The 17953-nt window shown below is 39.7% G+C and overlaps 1 protein-coding gene across 10 annotated transcripts in view; it reads right to left on the bottom strand.

The window, feature by feature from the left end:
- SH3KBP1 (SH3 domain containing kinase binding protein 1) overlaps window positions 1-17953 on the bottom strand; it is a 224791-nt gene that overhangs the window by 105349 nt on the left and 101489 nt on the right. For all 10 annotated transcript variants that reach the window (XM_040532277.1, XM_040532302.1, XM_040532260.1 and 7 more), the window contains one exon: window positions 5600-5706. In XM_040532277.1, coding sequence (XP_040388211.1) covers window positions 5600-5706 — 107 coding nt within the window. The remainder of the gene's footprint in view (window positions 1-5599; window positions 5707-17953) is intronic.

The raw sequence follows: 17953 nt of genomic DNA, 5'->3' as shown, positions 1-17953 counted from the left end.
GCTTGCTGGCATATCTAGGAATGGTACAGTTGCTTGCTTACACCTGGCTATATAATTACTAGGGTAAATTGTTAAATGATTAAAATGTTCAGCTCTTCAAGCATGTTTCCAATAAACTTCTCTATTCGCCTGTTCCACAAGCTTTTCTACAACCTTCAACTTTGCCCATTAGGGTTTAGCGTTGCTAATAGATGACTTACGGCTCAGCTAGTACTAGAAAGGAGGGAGGCTTTGAGTCAGGAAAATTTTCAGGAGAGAAAGTCTCCCTGGATACAAACAGAGTCTTTCTGTACTGTTAAAACTAAAATACAGTCCCAGGAATAAAAGCAGTGCCAGACACAGGCAACAGGAAGGAGAGAGGCCCAAGGTCAACAAAATTTCCTTTTCTTAGAGAAAAGTACAGCACAAAAAGCAAAGAAAAAATCCTTCCTTATTTCATAAGTCCTGAAGGGAAGATCTTGAGCTTGAAGGACACAAGCATACGTGTGCTGAAAGGAAATTAAAAATAAATAAATTAAAAAAAATCAAGAGGTGAAAAAACATATCATATTCAAAGCCAATGGGAAAAGATACTTTGGAAACAAGACCTCAGTTGAACGTGGTGCCTACAGTGCCACTTGATGGCTTGTTCTGAGACTGCATTCAGCACCAGTCATAGCCATGAGATGCTGACCAGTGCCTGGGGTTCTGCTATAGCACAGCTAGAAGCTGTTTGACAATTCTGGTACAGATTGGAAGAATTAAAAACTACACAAGTACTTTGTATAATGGATTCTACTCTGCCTCTGAGATATTTTTCAATCTCAAAATGCTTTGTGTGTTTTGTTGTTTTTTTTTGTTTGTTTGTTTGTTTGTTTAACATCATTTTCTAAGTAAGAAACTGAAGGACTGAGAAAGCAGTCACACAGAACTGGAGTGACCCTAATATAGAGGTATTTGCACTCTTAGGCCCATAGAAGACCTGCCTACCACATGAACTGCCCAGAGAAGCAGTAGTCATGGAAGTCCTTGCAAACAGCCTGTTGGCAGAGGTTGAGGAAAAACACAACAAGATTTCACAGAACAGTAACCAAGAGACTCAGAACCCCAGCATTCACTCCCAGCTGCTTTCTTGCAGTATTATACAGTTCTGAAATTGTGGCGGAGACTGTCTCTTGTCACTATTAAAAAATTTCCCCGTTCAGCTCTCCAGTTGTCAAAATACATTAACTGTAGGGAGAGTCCAGCTCAATCCCCGGTGTTCATCTTGTTCTTGGAAATGGGATGAACTACTTTACATCGTTTCGACAAAAAAAGCCCGTCCACAGCCTTGCCCAAAAGGAGTGCTAGACTTGTAAAAAGTTGAGTCTGCATTTTTATAATTTCAAATGAGTTTTTTATAGGATTTTATCATGTAATATATGGCACTATTAATTAAAAGTCAAAGAATAAGCTCAGTGGTATTACAGCCCATCTCAGCCAAAGACTTATTTGTGAGTTTAACTCCATGCACTACACATTGCCAAAAAACTCACTTCTCAGCAGGATGAGGCCACAAGGTATATAGTAGTACAATGACAGAATAATCCCAAATGCTAGCAGGCTCAGCACCGTTGAATGACATGCCAAATGTCCTTACTCTGATGCTACAGGTTAATTGTCTGGTATGCTGTGGAAGTCTAAGGGTAAAAGATGACTGGGATTCAGATATCTGCATTTAATAAGACAATTAGTTCTAGCTGTATTTTGGGACAACTGTAATTAGAGTTATAACTAATGAACTAGGAAAATAAATAACAAGCAAAAAGCTATCAATCACACATTAAACGTGAACATAAACAATAATGAAAATGCTTCTCTTGTTAGTTTCAAACGCATTTTTAATTTAAATCTCTAATTAATGTCTCATGGGTAGCAGTCTGCACTAATGGAAACCTCTAGTTTAACAACAAACATTTTTATCTATTGTTATGACTATTTGATCTTATCATAATTAATTTCTATTTAGAAAATAGGAAGGAACTGTGAACATACAGCCTCCAAGAATATCTATCTATCTGGTGACATTATAAACCCTGAAAGCAAAATTCACACTGTTTTTTCTGCAATTTAAATACTCTCAAAGAATTATTAAATTCCTCGCTTAGAAAATTAGAACACCACCACACCTGCTGTTGTTCTAATCCACCGTGCAAATCCAAACCACTTCTAACACAACAGGAATTTCCAATAGTATCTACGACTACCACAGACATGTAAGCCCCTTCTAAAAGTATCTTATCATCTGCTGGCACCAGGAAGAATGACCGGCAGCAGCTTTAGATGCCACTACACCTCAGGTGTTTCATAGCACCCTGAAGCGAAGTTGGAAGAAAGGAAGGCATCCTCATGCTCAGCATGTCACCGTGGGGTATGACTGTAAGCCGTCTTCACTGGGGGTCTGGGGAAACACGCTTGGCACTAAGGGATGCAGCTGAGAAGCAGACTCGCATTCCTTTCTGCCAACCCTCTCCTGGAAGCAGTAACTTTCAAGGGGAAAAGGGGAGAAAGGAAGTAGGGATAAACTCCCACTGCTAGGTCTGAAGATCTTACTTCGCTAAGGGATCTCAGTTCCAAAAACCGCACACACTAACTGCTAAAATTCGCTTCATCCCATTTGTAACAAATGTCTGAGCACAATCCTTCTCTTTAAAGATGAAGCCAAATTAGCACAGCATTCACTACAGGAACCAGCTTTTCGGGGAAAGTCTAATGGGTTGTCAGCCATAAGTGACACTTTAAACAGATCTTTTGCTAAATGACTGCATAAAGATACACAGACACTATTTTGATTTAAACAATATTTGGTTTTGTTTGCCATAAATCAGGGATTTATTTATTTCCAAATAAACGGAAATCCACAGAGATTTGAAAAGACTAATCTAAGTCAATTTAAAAGCAATTTATTCAACTGAAACAACTTTCTTATGAGAACACAGCATGATTTGTGCCCTTGGAAAACACCTTCAGACATTTTCACAACTCAAGAAACTTCTTTTTTTTTTTTTTTTTTTAAAAAAAGGTCTTCACTTCATACATTTGTCAGTTGAAATAAGTAGCTTTGAATTGTGACAAACGCTCTGAATCATATTTCAATGCAATGTTTTTTTATGCAGTGTATCTAAAAGCAGAAGGCTAAACAATGAAGTAGGTACACTGGTTTGTGCAACTTAGAACCACAGAATCATTTAGGCTGGAAAGACCTCTAAGATCATCACGTCTAACCATTAACCTAGCACTGCCAAGTCTACCACTAAACCATGTCCCTAAGCACAACATCTACACTTTCTACATCAAATACAGTTCCTGTTTCAAGATAAAATTCTGCTGTACTTTCTCAAGGAATTACCACTACTGTGGCAAGGGCAAAAGAAGAAGTAATAACAGAAAGCATTCAACATCAGCTGCTCAGTATCAACCATGATGGAAAAATCACATAATACTTCTTCAGGTGGTGAGAACTTTTTTTCCAAATTCCTTTATTTTCCCTCTTCCACTGGCTGATCTAGTTCTACCCAAAAGAGCCAGACAATGTCCTGGATTGTACAAACACAGTAGATGTTGCCTAAGGCAAAGATTATATTTCAGAAGCTGACAGAGCAGGGTATTTCCTAAGGTCAAAGTGGGCACAGCCTCACCTATGTCAGCTATTCTTCAGAATTTACTTATGGCCAGCACTTCAAACTAGCCACAAACCCTGTTCCACACTACAGAAAAATTATTTCTGGTATGATATTCTGTAGAACTGTCAAACAAAGAAGCAGCCCTAGACAATATATTTTCTGAAACCTCAGAATCAGCAAGTTGTCAATGCTTTCTTCAACAGTAGCAATTCAAGGCAGGACTAAGAGTTTAAGACTGCCAAATCTGTAAAAAGTAATCCAAATGTGTTTCATATAGCATGCCCTTAGTTACAAGTGCACACATGCAAGTAGGGAAAGGTTTCACTTTCATAGTTCCACACCTTTTGGTTCTGATGCAAACATTTTCAGTTTCATTTGGATTTAAACAAATCCATTATTCGTAGTTAAGCTGGCCAAATTTGTAAGAATACAAGAGATGCATTTCATGCAAGAAATCTAGTGTCTCATCTGAATTATTTAACCATTTAATTCATTAGGTAGAAATAATTCTTAGGTTGGAGATGAGGAAGTGGTTTTTATTCCGTTACTTTACTCTTGAAAGACACAAGAGTGTCTTTTAAGTAGGGCAACTGACGGAAGATACTTGTGCAGCCATGTGAGATCAAATACACTTCAAATTGCATAACAAAAATGTCTCACGTGCTGCCAAGAAGCACATTATAACATGGTGTTTACATTGTCTTCAAAATATGCTCTTAGGTATCTTACTGTCTTGAGATCCTACATTGCAATCCTCCTCACAGACAGAATAAGGTTAGTTAAAGTGACACATCAGGTCTTGTTCCAAGAGAACAATGTATAGAGCTGGTGTGTGTAGCTAGGTTAAAGGGAAAAAAAAAAAAACAATCACAAACTTCTTACAGTCGGATTTGATAACTTAGTCTCTCATAATAAAATACTGGATGTCATCAAGACTGCAGTAGAACTTATATTCTTTCAGAATTTATTTCCTAAGTGACAAATGGAGGAAAAATAAAACTAATCATGTATCCTTGACAAGAAAACAAATATTCGCTTATCAACTGCTGAGTCACAGGAAGAAAAATCCTACAAATATATGATACAAGTTGAAACACACCTTTCACTGGATGCTTGAGCAAACTAAGCTCTTATATCTTTTTAAGACTAAGTAAATAAAGACTACATTATTTTAAATGCAATCTACTTAAAGGCTTCATGTTAGCATTTCTAGTTTTGGTTCTCATGCTATTCAGGTCAACAACAAAGTTCTAAAATCTCTAATGGAGCAAAAAATGAAGAATGAACAACATTCCTTGATCCTGCAACAAGATTCACCCATGCAAAGCATCGTTCTGGATCTCTGTCCGAACTTTCATAATTTGTTCCCAGTCCCTCTTAGGGATGTACACTCATTTTTCACATCCACTTCCACTCAGAGTAAGTACACCTTGAGTCTCTAAATAATTAGTTTTGTTGTTATTGTTTTTTTTAACTGATTACACTAAACTGAAATTGTTAAAATTTGCAAGCAAAGATGACAAAAGGTGAATGCCATGGCTGAACTCCAGAGGACTTCAAGTAAGTCTCTTAAATGTGTTAAACTCAGTAAAGGTAATTCTTCTCTGTGGCTCTCTCACTAAAATTAAGAAGAGCTTTTTCCACTATCATCTTTGATGTTAAAGATACAAACTCAATAGCACAAACTCTGAGCATTTTCACTGCACTGAACTCAGAAGCAACAGCTGATTGAGTAAAAGCAGAATTGCTACAGAGAAAAAAAAAATTACAAAACCCATAAGCAAACAACCACATCCCCTCACCCCCAAACAGTAACCCAAAATAGATATGTAAGTGTGCCAGAGAAGAAAAACATCTGGTTTACATTGTGTCTTTAAAACACATCATATCTAAGAGCTTAGCATGCATAAGATATGCCAGAACTACATGCATGTATATTCCATTAAAAATCTGCTTACCTCTCCCACAACTTCAATGATGTCACCAACTTTTAATTCCAGTTCATCTTCATTTTGAGGCAAATAACTGAAAGCCACCTGACATCTTCTTCGTCTGTTTCTCTCTCCTGGTGAAAATGAAGGAAACGAGGAAATTGTAATATGAAAACAAAATTCCATACCAAATATAAGCCATGCAAAATGATTAAAGATGAAATATTATTCTTCATGCACTATCAAAATAATTTGAGTATTTGCAATACTTAGTATGTCTGCCTAGAATTAGTTTATTAAAAGAGGATGGAGGAATGGTTACTTGGCCATATTATTTCTTTCAACCATTTTTATAATCTGATGCACTTAATATCATGCATCATCTGGGTGAAAACAAGTTGTGGCGATTTTTTTTTCCTATCTGTGACATTACTTAACAGTGAAAACTTAATATACATTTATACAGACATACGTATGTATGCATTTGTATTTATATACACACATTTTTAAATTTTAAATTGCGTATTTATGCGCTAATATTAGATTAAGAAAACAAAAGGAAAACTCATCCCAAACTCCCCTCTTCCCCAAAGAAGCTAGGTGTGTGACTGGGTTAGTGTGGTGAAGGTGGGCTAATGTTGATAATCAACCAGCCACTGGAAGCACTGTTATCAGCCAGCTTTCTCTCCAGCTTGGACGTCCAGGCTCCCCTGAGAAGCTGGTATGAGGGTGCATCTTTGGATGCATGACTGCAGAGAGGCTTGAATTCACAGCCTGGCAGTGGTTCTGTGATTTATGCACATGTATACACACGAATATATACACATTTTACCCAAGTAAATGATTTCTCTTACGCTACTTCTCTTAACTGTTGAACATGCTCAATACACCCCAATGTAATTGTACACACACTGTCCTAGAATGGCCTTAAGACTGACATTAAATTACAAATGGATCTCATGGTTAGTCTGTTATTTCCCTTGGAACAACATTTCTTGATAATACTACTCCAGGGAAAATGGGTAATAACAAGTTACAGAACTTTTTTTTTTTTTTTTAGTCTATTAATAAAAACCGGAGAAAGAAGGGAGAAGGGAAGCCACTGAATTTGGCTTTCTAGTGCATTATGACAGTATTTTTCACAGCCACTGCAATTTTTCCTGAGTGGCAGCTTTTTGAATGATAAAATTAATAGCTTAATGCAATGTAACCAAACTCACTCAAATTGGTTTTTTTTTCTCCACCTACAGATGACTGATCATTCTTCACCATCTAAACTAAAATGGTCCTAAATTGACAACTTTACAGAGCCACATTCAAAATAACTTAAATATAATAAATACCTTCCATACTGAGTGCTTCTTTGATTGTGCAAAAGTAAGAGGGCGGCTATTTCTCCTAAAGACAACATTCCCACTATGATTTCTAACATCAAGTAGGGATTGTTGCCTGATGTGACAGATGTCAGTTGCCACGCTATTTAATAATCAATACCGTGTGACTCTTGGAGAATATTTTTGAGTTCACTAAGAGTGAAAAATAAACACAGTTCTGGAGGTTAATAACAGAATTGCACAAATCCTTCACCTTCCCATCCCATTTTTTTTTATTTATTTACTTTATTACTGCTACAGTGAATCTCAAGAAAGTCAACATTTATCTGTTAGCCTCCTGGTTGTCTCATTTCTCACCCTCTCTTCCTGAATCTTTCTTTAAAGAAATACCTAAGTGGAGAGTAGCAAGAGGCTTAAGTACCAACCAGTTCCTTTGGTCTAATGCAAGACACAAGAGACCCAGCAGCAAATCCTTTTGGGTTTAAGCAGAAGATGCTCCTGGGCCCCATGTGCCTGCTGATGTTTGGAGCACTTGAGCAGTGCAGGAAATGGGTGAGGAGCTCTCTAGCAAAGAGGTATCTGGTTTTTCTTATATTAAAGCAACATGGGTAATACAGCAGTATAAGTTTCTAAGAAAACAGAGCTGATAGGAAAAGAGGTCAGAGTGAACAAGCAGTGCAGATACAAAACTGTTAGTAAAGAAAAACTCCCTTTTTTGCAAATGCGAATGTTAAAGTTTACTGTATTCCCACCCCAGCATCACATATTTTTTGTTTCTTAACCAGCACAAAGTCTCCAAAGGCAGCATGCTGAAGAATCACAAAGCAAAACAACAACAAAAAACAGAGACAACTAACAGCAAGTTTAGACAGAAAAAATGAAGCCTTGGTCTTCTTTTGGTATTTTCTCTTCTGCTAATATTGCCATTTACTGCTGAGTATTATTACAGTTGAAGCCTAACTGTTGATCATCTGAGATCTAAATGACGCACTGTGACCTTAAAATGTAAGGAATTTGACTGATCAACATAAATTTAATGTGAAACCATTTAGAGAAGTAATTGTGCAATGAAGACTGCAGATACTGTCTAATCTTATCCTTTTTTTTTTTCTGACTTGTAAACTGATGAAGATTTTTCATTTTTCTCCACACTTGAGCATAAGCTGAGTTCCTTGGCAGTGAAAAGTTGTTGAGTAGTGAGAACTCAGTTAAATAAACTCAGGACTTGAAAATCAGAAAAGGTGTGCTGCAAAGTCATCACTAGGTTTTGAAAGGCTTAAAAGAAGAAGAAAAAGAAAAAAAAAAAAGAGCAGTGAACTTTTACTGGCCCACATATAGCAATTTGTTGCAAGTAACCTGCTGCAGGCAGCACCACACCGTGCTCTTCCTGCTGGTTGCAGTTCTAGACTTTTTAATTTCCTGTAGCTGTGGCCCAACATCAAAAGTGTTTTGAAGGTAAAATGCCTATGAACTGCAGGATGGGAACTTAACGAGCTAAACTGTATTTGGAACAAGCAACCATGCAGAAATAACATCACTCACCCTTGTGAAAAACATCAGCTCCCATTTACATGGTTATAATAAACCTTGAAGGAAAAACATTCACAAGCCTAGTTTGTGCGGTCTTTTCTTAAAATAAATCATGCAGCTACAGAAGAATTTGCTGTGTACGTACCAGCAACTGCGAAGCATATTGCATCTGAAGCAATGGCACCCAGAGCTCGACATCTCCTGCAAAGCGTGCTGGACTTTGCCCTGCACCTTGTAAGGGCAGTGTCGGAGCCACTGAACCCTTACAAAGTATGCGCAGGTCTACCAAGGGAGCAAAGATGGACCTTGCATGCACTGCGAAAGGTGCAACGCCATGATGCATTTCAAGAGCAATGCTGGCTGCCTGCCTTGTTCGCAGCTGCCGATTGCCAGCTCCCACTCACCCCACCTGTGGCTGAGGTTCCCTCTGCCCTGAGCAGTGATGGGCTTCCGTAATTGCTCCCCAGAGTTTCACACAGAGCAAAACTTGGTAGTTTAGCACTGTAAACAACAGACTTAGTTAAACCAGCTCCTTTTTGTCTTTATTTGAAGGTTAACCCATCTCAGCAGAGCTGTCCCAAAGATGGATGTCTGAATCTGAGCCCATCCCTGAGGAGCAGAGAGAGCCTAATATCTCCAGAGGGTATTCGGTGTCATTGTAAAATAGACAACTAAAATACATCGGATGAATGACTCTCTGGAGGCACATTTTTCTATTGCTGTGACTAGACGAGACTTCAACTTGAACTTTAAAATGTCTAAATCTGGGTCAAAAGGAACGAACGTACATTTAAAGACTAGGAGAAAAAAAAGCACCTTTGAAGGAACAAATCTAATTTGCTTCAAAGTGGTGTTTGATCAGATTATAGAAATGCTGTGGTTGACTGTGATAGCAGGAGACTAGGCCTTGATCCAAAGGGGTTTCCTCCAGTCGTACAAATGCAAGAGACAAGGATTTATAGACACTGAAGCAACACCTTTACATCAACAATGAAGACAAAAGAGACGGTGACAAAGCATTGTCATTCAATACCTACCTGCCTAAGGCTCACCAAAAGCTGAGCCGATGCTACACAAGAAGTCACGCTGGGACTTACACCCCGCCATCAGACACAGGAATTGTCACCGACTGACAGTGCAGGATTTGATGACGTGCAACAGCAGCAGGGTAGACTGGAAGCAAACTACTTACAAGTAAACTGGAAATTTCAAATCCAAACTACCTTTTAAATTCTAAAACCTTTGTTATGAAACATATTTACACATGCGTGCATGTGTGAATAGCTTATACAGTGGTTTCTAGAGAGCCTACTGTTCACTGATGCCAATGGCTGTATACCCTGTGCTGTTAGTGTCAGTGTCACCATGTGGTGAATGTCACTAACAGAAGGTCCATCAACTGCACGAATCCCTTTTCTTCCATCACAAGGGAAGAAGTTCAGCAACCTGTTTTGTAACGGCACAACTATTCTATAAAAAAAGCAAAAAACTATATTCAACCAGAAAGCTTCCCAGAACAGACCCCTGGAGTGAACACCTATACCTCTCCCTGCTGACAAAACATACACCTTAAATGGCTTGCAGTGTCTTCAAAACCAGGCCACACAGTTTGGTAATTGGGTCTGTTTTAAAAAGACACAAATTGAAATCCTTGTGGCTCAGACAAACAATCCAACCCAATTGTTCCTGTATTTCCTTTTACTTTAAAGGAGTGTTGCTAAGGAAATTGCACGGGTTAGGTCGGGGATGGAGAGGCCTGAGTCAAGCATTGCAGCGTGAGGAGCCTGAAGACATTTCTCCCACATCTAAAGAGAGAGCTATTTCAAACGTCACAGCTAGAGCACATCACAGCCCCTGCAGACCAACGCGCTCCTCTCTGCCCTGGGCTTGCTGGGCAGGCTTGGGGGACCCACCGAAGGAGACTGAGATCCACTGGGCCACCTGTAAAGTAGGCGCAAAGTGACTGAACTCTGTAAAACTGCTAGAGAAAGAAGTTCCTTTCCGGCAGGTCTATTGTGAGGAAAATGACAAATCGGAGGACAAGTTTCCTGCCTTCAGATTTCCCCGCATGCAGCAGAATCTGCCCATCAGTTGCACTTCCCATCCCCTTCCAGCTTTCAAAGCTAAATCTGTAGCTGGGGGGAACTGGTTCAGAGCACAGCGACTTCTGGTTAGACACGCTGGGCTGTGATCTGACTCAGTCAGAAACCGGTTCTAAATTTAATGTGCAAGAAGACAAAAGGCTACTATAGTACAACTAAGAGGAGACGTATACACTTTTAGCCTGCATGTTACCAATTTTGACAGTACTGGTGGAGTTTTGGTATAGCTATTTTGGACTGCCAGACTAGATGGTTGCTGCATGATCTTTTTTTTTTGTTGTTGTTGCTGTTGTTGTAAAATCACTGAATTGTGTATATTAAAATGCAAATGTTAAGAAACAGGCTGAGCTACAAGAAAATTCTTCTTCAAAGCACTGCCCTCCATAGGTGTTTTTGAGAAACAGAAGCGTTTAAGAACAATTAAGAGCAAACATCAAGTATAAAAACGTATATAATATATATATCTTTTTTAAGTATACAGTGTACAGAAGACAGTGTTAAGAGACTTCAAAGTCCTGCTCACACTCAATGCTAATGTGGATTTTGTCACTATCTTCCACAACACAAGGACTTCACTTATACCCACCCACTAGCAGAAATACTAAATAATCATTTGAAAAGGCACTACCAAAATTACCAAGTTCCAATTTCAATTATTTCCTGGAGGATTTTGGCAGTATTTTTCTGACCTGGGATGTGACATGTCAATTCCAATTCTCTCATCACCCACATGCTGTTAGAAGGGTGAGTGCTTTTGGCTGGACGACAAAATATTCTGATTGCAGACTGTTCCCTGTCTAGCCGAAAACAGAAGTAAGCTGTGTGTGAATATTTTAAGAAGGACTTTTTGTTTGTTTGTTTGTTTTGTTTCAATTTGTGAAACCATTTCACCAGAGAAAACTGCAAGGAGGGGAGAGGGGAGAAGGAATATATTAGATGCTCCCGGGACTCTACCAAACACGTTATGTAAAACTGCTGTGTTTTTGTACAAGCAGATGAACTGGAAAGTGCCCTGCTTTGATGTGTGCAGCTGAATCATGGAGATTGCAGGACTCCTTTAAACACATTTAAGCTACAACACAATGTGCCGTCACTGTTAGTAATGTTACTATGAGTGTGTTAATATTCTACTGCTGTTGAGAAGTAGGTTTCCTCTTGCTGGACTCCACAGCAGTACTTCCAGGTTCCAGCCATCTGATTGCTGCTTTGGATTTTATGACCAGGTTTTGTTTGTAAGGAACCTGAAAGCCTGGAAGACACATTTTTGTTATGCCATTATGTTTTAATCCACAGTCAGAAGAATAGTGAACATGATATCATTTAATAAATTCATTCTTTTGTTAAGAACGTGGAGCAACGTTCAGGTTTTACATCAGGTATGAGACTTTCCCATAGCAACAGTAATTACTGGAAGTGACTTAGAGCAGCAACGTAGCACCAGTGGTCATATGCTGTTAGGAGAAAACCATTAATTAGCTGAGAAGTGGAGCACTTCAGTATGCCACGGTAGGAGCCAGGCTTGTGCGTCTGACAGACAGAACTGAAATATCAGCGAAGCCAAGATCATTATTTAAGTCTAACCTGAAGCAGAAGCAAATGCTATAAAATTAACTGTAAAAAAAACTCAAAAGACCACTGCGCAGTTTAACCATAAAAAATCTATACCACCAAAAATTCTTTTTCTGAGTCTGAAACACACTAAATATATACAAAAGACATAGAAATTTCTGTAAGTGTAATATCAAGAATGAAGTCAAACCATCATGCCATCCTTACTAGAGAATGAAACAAAGCAAGTCCAAATTCCAACAGCAACACTTGGTCTTGCCACATAGCCTGCATTTTTTATATTCTTTTAGGGGGAAAGTGTAAATACATATTAAACTACACATTAACTTAACCACATGCAGAAGTGAAAATGTGCATGTTCATTCAAGCTACTAGTTCTAGAACTTGTATCTTTTAAGCTTCGTACTCTAAATAACCATTTTGGATCAGCATTGCAGGTGAAACACTCCATCACAAGATGAAAATTGGAAGTCGGTGACAGGGTTTTGAAAGGGATTTTAGAACTGCAGTTTAAAAGCAGTTATGCAGTCCTGATCAAGACTGGACAAGCTCGCTCAGCTTCTCACCACTTCCAAAACCAACTATTCCTACAGCTGGAAGAGATGCAGAAACAGCCATCAGCAGAAAGTGCTGCCTTTACAACACCTTTTGTTGAACAAGCTATTCTCTTGCCCATTCTCAACAATCCCTCTCGGTTAGTGTCTTTCATGAGCAGTGCAGTCCAAGAAGCACCAAGTATTCCTGTCCTCAATCCAAGGCATATTTCAACAGGGTGACTTGCCCCAGTCATCCATCTCTCTGGGACTTCGTCCACAGTGACAAGCACTAGCTGCCAGTCATGGCACTAGGATTCCCCATCATCTCTAATGCAATTAGTAACTATCAGACATGAGAAGGCCCAACACAAGGTCTTAACGCTTGTCTTTATATTTGGTTTCTTTTCTCATACTCAGAAAATTTGCAAGGATAGACTACATAAACAGATTGTTATACTTGCTAGCATATATTTCATGTGAAACAATTGTATAAGGAGCTTTAAAAATACTGTAGACAACATACCTGTATCAATAACTTAGCTTTTCTAAAGAGCAAGAAGAGACACACAAACTTGAAATATTCTTTCATGGATGGCAAATAACGTTTTAAAATGCCAGAGGAGAAATACCACAAGATTTCCAATTGACCCATAAAAGCCATTTTCTTTTTCTATTCTCATTGCATAGATCTTATCGTGTCATTGGATAATCCCACAATATTATCCCCTCATCCACATTTTGAGATCTAGTTATTTTTCTTAAAGAACACCAATAACTGTGCAAGTTCATTTTTAGCTACCAGACTATCAGTGCTTTTTGACAGGTCCTCAACTTCTGTAATGACATTACAGACCAAGTCTTACTCTGACCTCTGCTACACTGGTTTCAAGTAAGCCTCTTTTATCAAGGGCTAAAAACCCGTCATCAGGATTTAATGTGCACTCCAATAGGTAACAGTGCGCACTAAACAAATGCCTCGAAAATGATGGAAAGATTCAACAAATACAGCAACTGATTTTCTGGTTGCTGCACTCATGAGAGCTATTACAAAATGAGCATCTGCGATAAAACACCACTTAACAAAACCCAAACATCTCTTTCATATTGGGCGCTTAGAACATCAGTCAGATTTTTAATCTAGAATCTCATTTTCCTCTGGAATATTGATACGATTTACGTATTTGTTTTGAAGCCATTAGAGCAATAAAGTTAAATTTTAAAAAAAGTCGTAAGTCCACAGACAGAGGATACCTCATCTTCCTGTCCAGTGATATTCCTAAAGTCTAGGAAATTATATTTAATTTGCCTCGGTACACAAGCCCACACAAATCTTAAATTCTAGGAAGCTTACGCGTGAAACTAGGACATGTCTTCGTAAACTGGGAAAATGACTTGCCTGGTCCAATGAAATGGGTCTGATTCTGCAACTCTTACATGGGGACAAGTGCTCACTTGGGCAGAAACACTCCCCATGTGTGTCTTCCAGGGCAATTAGGCCATGACATTCTCAACACCTAGTGGAGAACAGCGCTGCTCCCTGAGCTGGGGACACGGAGCAGCTCAGCAGGCGAGGTTATACAACTCTCTGTCCTTCAGCTTGGCTAAAAGAAGAACACACCAGGAGGAGCCCTAAATTGCACTCCTCCTGTTATGATTTGTTATTATTTCTCAGCTAAAAGTGTGAAAACGCTATAATCCAAAATAACCTGCTGCTTGAAAAGGCACGTTATGCTGTGCTTTGCTATTTGAGGATTGCCCAGGTGTCCAGGAGTAGAAATTCAGGAGACCAATAAATAAATATGATAAATCAAAATAAATCAATCACTCTTGCTGTTGCTAGCCAACTGAAGCCCAGAATCTGCCCTATGAGAGCTGAGCAGAAAGTCGGTTTCCCAAAAGGCATGAAATTGAAAAGTAACATTCACTGTTCCACAACATCCTTGAAAATGAACAGCGCTACGGCACCCACACAAGATACTTCTCTTCACAAGCACAGGACAAATATCTGCCACATCAGACGTGTATCGCCATCCTCCAAAACTGAGCAACAGAAATGTGAAAACAGAAATGAATCAAAAGGCTGTCTGTTTTGGCAAGTCCCCAGCCTACGTACACAGTGCAGGGGCAGCACAAGTTGCTCCCAGCAGTGCTGGAGAAAGGGAGGCAAGTGTTTTGTGAGAGCTGCGTATCTAGCCAGTCCTGCAGCATCTTTTGCTTTTGGTGGGCAGAAACTCTGAATGCTACAGGCATTTTCCCGTATTTTCTTGGTTGTTCCCATCATTCAAACAAAGCTCTGTGGTATTGACAAGCATTCATTTTTACCAAATTAAACTGACAAATGAGCTATTACAAGCAATGGTTCATGACAAGAAGGTAGCTAGCAATTTGGTTCTTTAATAGTGTCATTTTCAAACAATGCCAGACAGACCATGTTCTTTTGATCTCCTTCCTTTTACCTTTTCAACAAGACTCTAACACATTCAAAAAGCTGTAATTTATCAAGAAGGTGTTTAATCAAAAGAGACAAAAGGTACACAATGTTCAGTTTCTTCCTTTCTGCCTTTTACCGTAAGTTCTCCCAGAAAGCAGGCCTTACACCTCAAAATCTGCTGCTGAGCAAGCATCCAGAGCTTTATAGCCCTGAGCGTAAGGGATTTGCTCGCCTGCTATCATTAATGCCAAAGAAACAACATGTATCAGTATTAACAAATCCAATTGCCAGTGGTGAGTGGCACATTTCCTTCAAGTGCTGGAGAAAGAGAAGCGTGACACTTTGCTGGGGAAAACACAGAATGTAACACTACTTCCAAAAGTTAATTTAAATGATAAGAATTGTTGTTGTTACGCTGCATCCCAGCTATTTCATGTCAAACTCCCTTAAGAAGTTCTTTCTTGCTTCCAGACACGCTCAATTCTCCCACCCTGGCTTTCTGTGCTTATTTTTGGTACATCTCTTCATACACGAAGAAGTTCCTCTGGACAGTCCAGCTCCTGAATCGCACCTCCATAGATCTGCCATCTTTCGGTGACTCCGATGAAAGTTCCTACACAGGCCTGTAGGCAGCTCCCAGGGAGAAACTGAAAAGCAAACTGGAGAAGGCCTACTGCATCTCAATCTCTCAAAAGTATTGTCCATCTATTAAACACTGTTTTGCCTTGCTGAGGAGCATTTATCCCAACACGAATGCATTCCCAAAAGTCTGTAGAACTCTCCAGGTAAGACTGGTATCAAAATGAATTAATAATACATTGCCAATAAGGCTGGAAGCAAGTGGTGTAAAAACTCAAAAAATTGCTTGTTAGCGTATCTGGTTGCACCATTCACCTCTCAGGTAATCTTAGACATCTGTACTTCACTACACAGTCTAGAAAAACAGAAGCCAGCCCTGCATTTCTTTCAAAGTATGAGTTTTATTACAAAAAAAAAAAGACTCGTTATGCACCACAGGGAAAACTTTTAAATTATGCCTTGTCCACTGACTTATGGTCTTGATGCTGCATTTTTCTCCCTTATGCCTACACCTTCATTTTATTTCATACACCGTTCACAAGCATTTGCATATTACTTCCCTTCCAAGTTTGTCAGGATTGTTTGGAGAAGAGTTAAGATGATCAAAAGGTTTGTTGCCAAAAAATGAATGTATTTTTTGTGTTCAATACACCCAGAGCACTCCTGGACATTGAGTTGCGGACAACGGCTCAATGCCCAGGTGGAGATCAGTAACAAGTGGTGGTCCTCAGGGGTCAGTACTGAGATCGTTGCTGTTAAACATCTTTGTCAGTAGCATGGACAGTGGGATCGAGTGCACCCTCAGCAAGTTTGCTGACGACACCAAGGTGGGTGATGCAGTTGACACACTGGAGGGAAGGGATGCCATCCAGAGGGGCCTGGACAAGCTTGAGAGGCGGGCCTGTGTGAACCTCATGAGGTTCAACAAGGCCAAATGCAAGGTCCTGCATCTGGGCTGAGGCAATCCCAAGCACAGATACAGGCTGGGCAGAGAATAGATTGAGAGCAGTCCTGAGGAGAAGGACCTGGGGGTGTTGGTTGATGAGAAGCTTGATATCAGCTAGTAATGTGTGCTTGCAGCCCAGAAAGCCAACCATACCCTGGACCACATCAAAAGCAGCGTGGCCAGCAGGATGAGGGAGGTGATTCTCCTCCTCTGCTCTGCTCTCTTGAGACCCCACCTGGAGCACTGCGTGCAGCTCTGGGGGCCTGAAGGGAACCTACAGGAAAGCTGGGGAGGGGACTCTTTGTCAGGGAGTGCAGTGATAGGACAAGGAATAATGGTTTTAAACTAAAAAAGGGTATATTTACATTAGATATTCAGAAGAAATTCTTTACTCAGAGGGTGGTGAGGCCCTGGCACAGGCTGCCCAGAGAAGCTGTGGATGCCCCATCCCTGGAGGTGTTCAAGGCCAGGCTGGATGGGGCTTTGGGCAACCTGGTCTGGTGGGAGGTGTCCCTGCCCATGGCAGGGGGTTGGAACTGGGTGGGCTTTAAGGTCCCTTCCAACCTAAACCATTCTAACATTTCTATCATTCAGTATTCTCAAGTAACAGTTACAATCATCTTCCAACAGCTTGTTAGCCACTACTTCATCTCCCTTGCTGCATTTCTCAGAAATGATTATCCCCTGGTTCCATTACAGAAATTCCCATTTGTCTATCCCTAGAGGCCTAATTTGGCCATAATGGCCAACATAATTAAATGTTAATAACACAAGAGAGATCTGCAAGTATACTTAGATATTTAGGTACATAAAAGGTTAAGTTCACTCTAAAAGGTCCCTGCTTTTACATCTTTCAAACACTTTGTAAAATTTCTTCCACAGTTAAGTTTTTAACACAGCCCTGGTAGTTGCTGCACGGTAAGTATCCAAGGCACAGACACAAACCACATGATGGAATATTTTATAATCCTGAGTTGCGTAAATAGAAGACAGAAAGAAGTAGAATAACTCGACATCAAGGAATAGATGCCTTCTAAGATGCAAAAAGGGAAAGTCACTCTGGAAGTTAAAGCAGATTCAGTCACAAGAGCAGGGAACAGGAGCTGCTCCAGCGTAAATGGGAAACAGAAAACTTGGAGTATCTTATAACCTCAAGAAAAGATACCAATATCAATGTGACACAAAGTTGGCATCTACACACTAAACCTAAACACCGTTGCCCACAGCTATACAAAACCCTACTTCCCCAGCTTTTTCTCACTAATCCTCCATTATTCTGTTTCCCTGCATGACCAATAAAAAACAAAATCCCGGAGAGATGCGTTTTCATCTTTACAAGAATGAAATAAAAAAG

This window comes from Cygnus olor, chromosome 1 (assembly GCF_009769625.2).
Source record: "Cygnus olor isolate bCygOlo1 chromosome 1, bCygOlo1.pri.v2, whole genome shotgun sequence".
NCBI classification, from domain to species: Eukaryota; Metazoa; Chordata; class Aves; order Anseriformes; family Anatidae; genus Cygnus; species Cygnus olor.
This window is presented reverse-complemented; position numbering and strand designations above follow the sequence as displayed.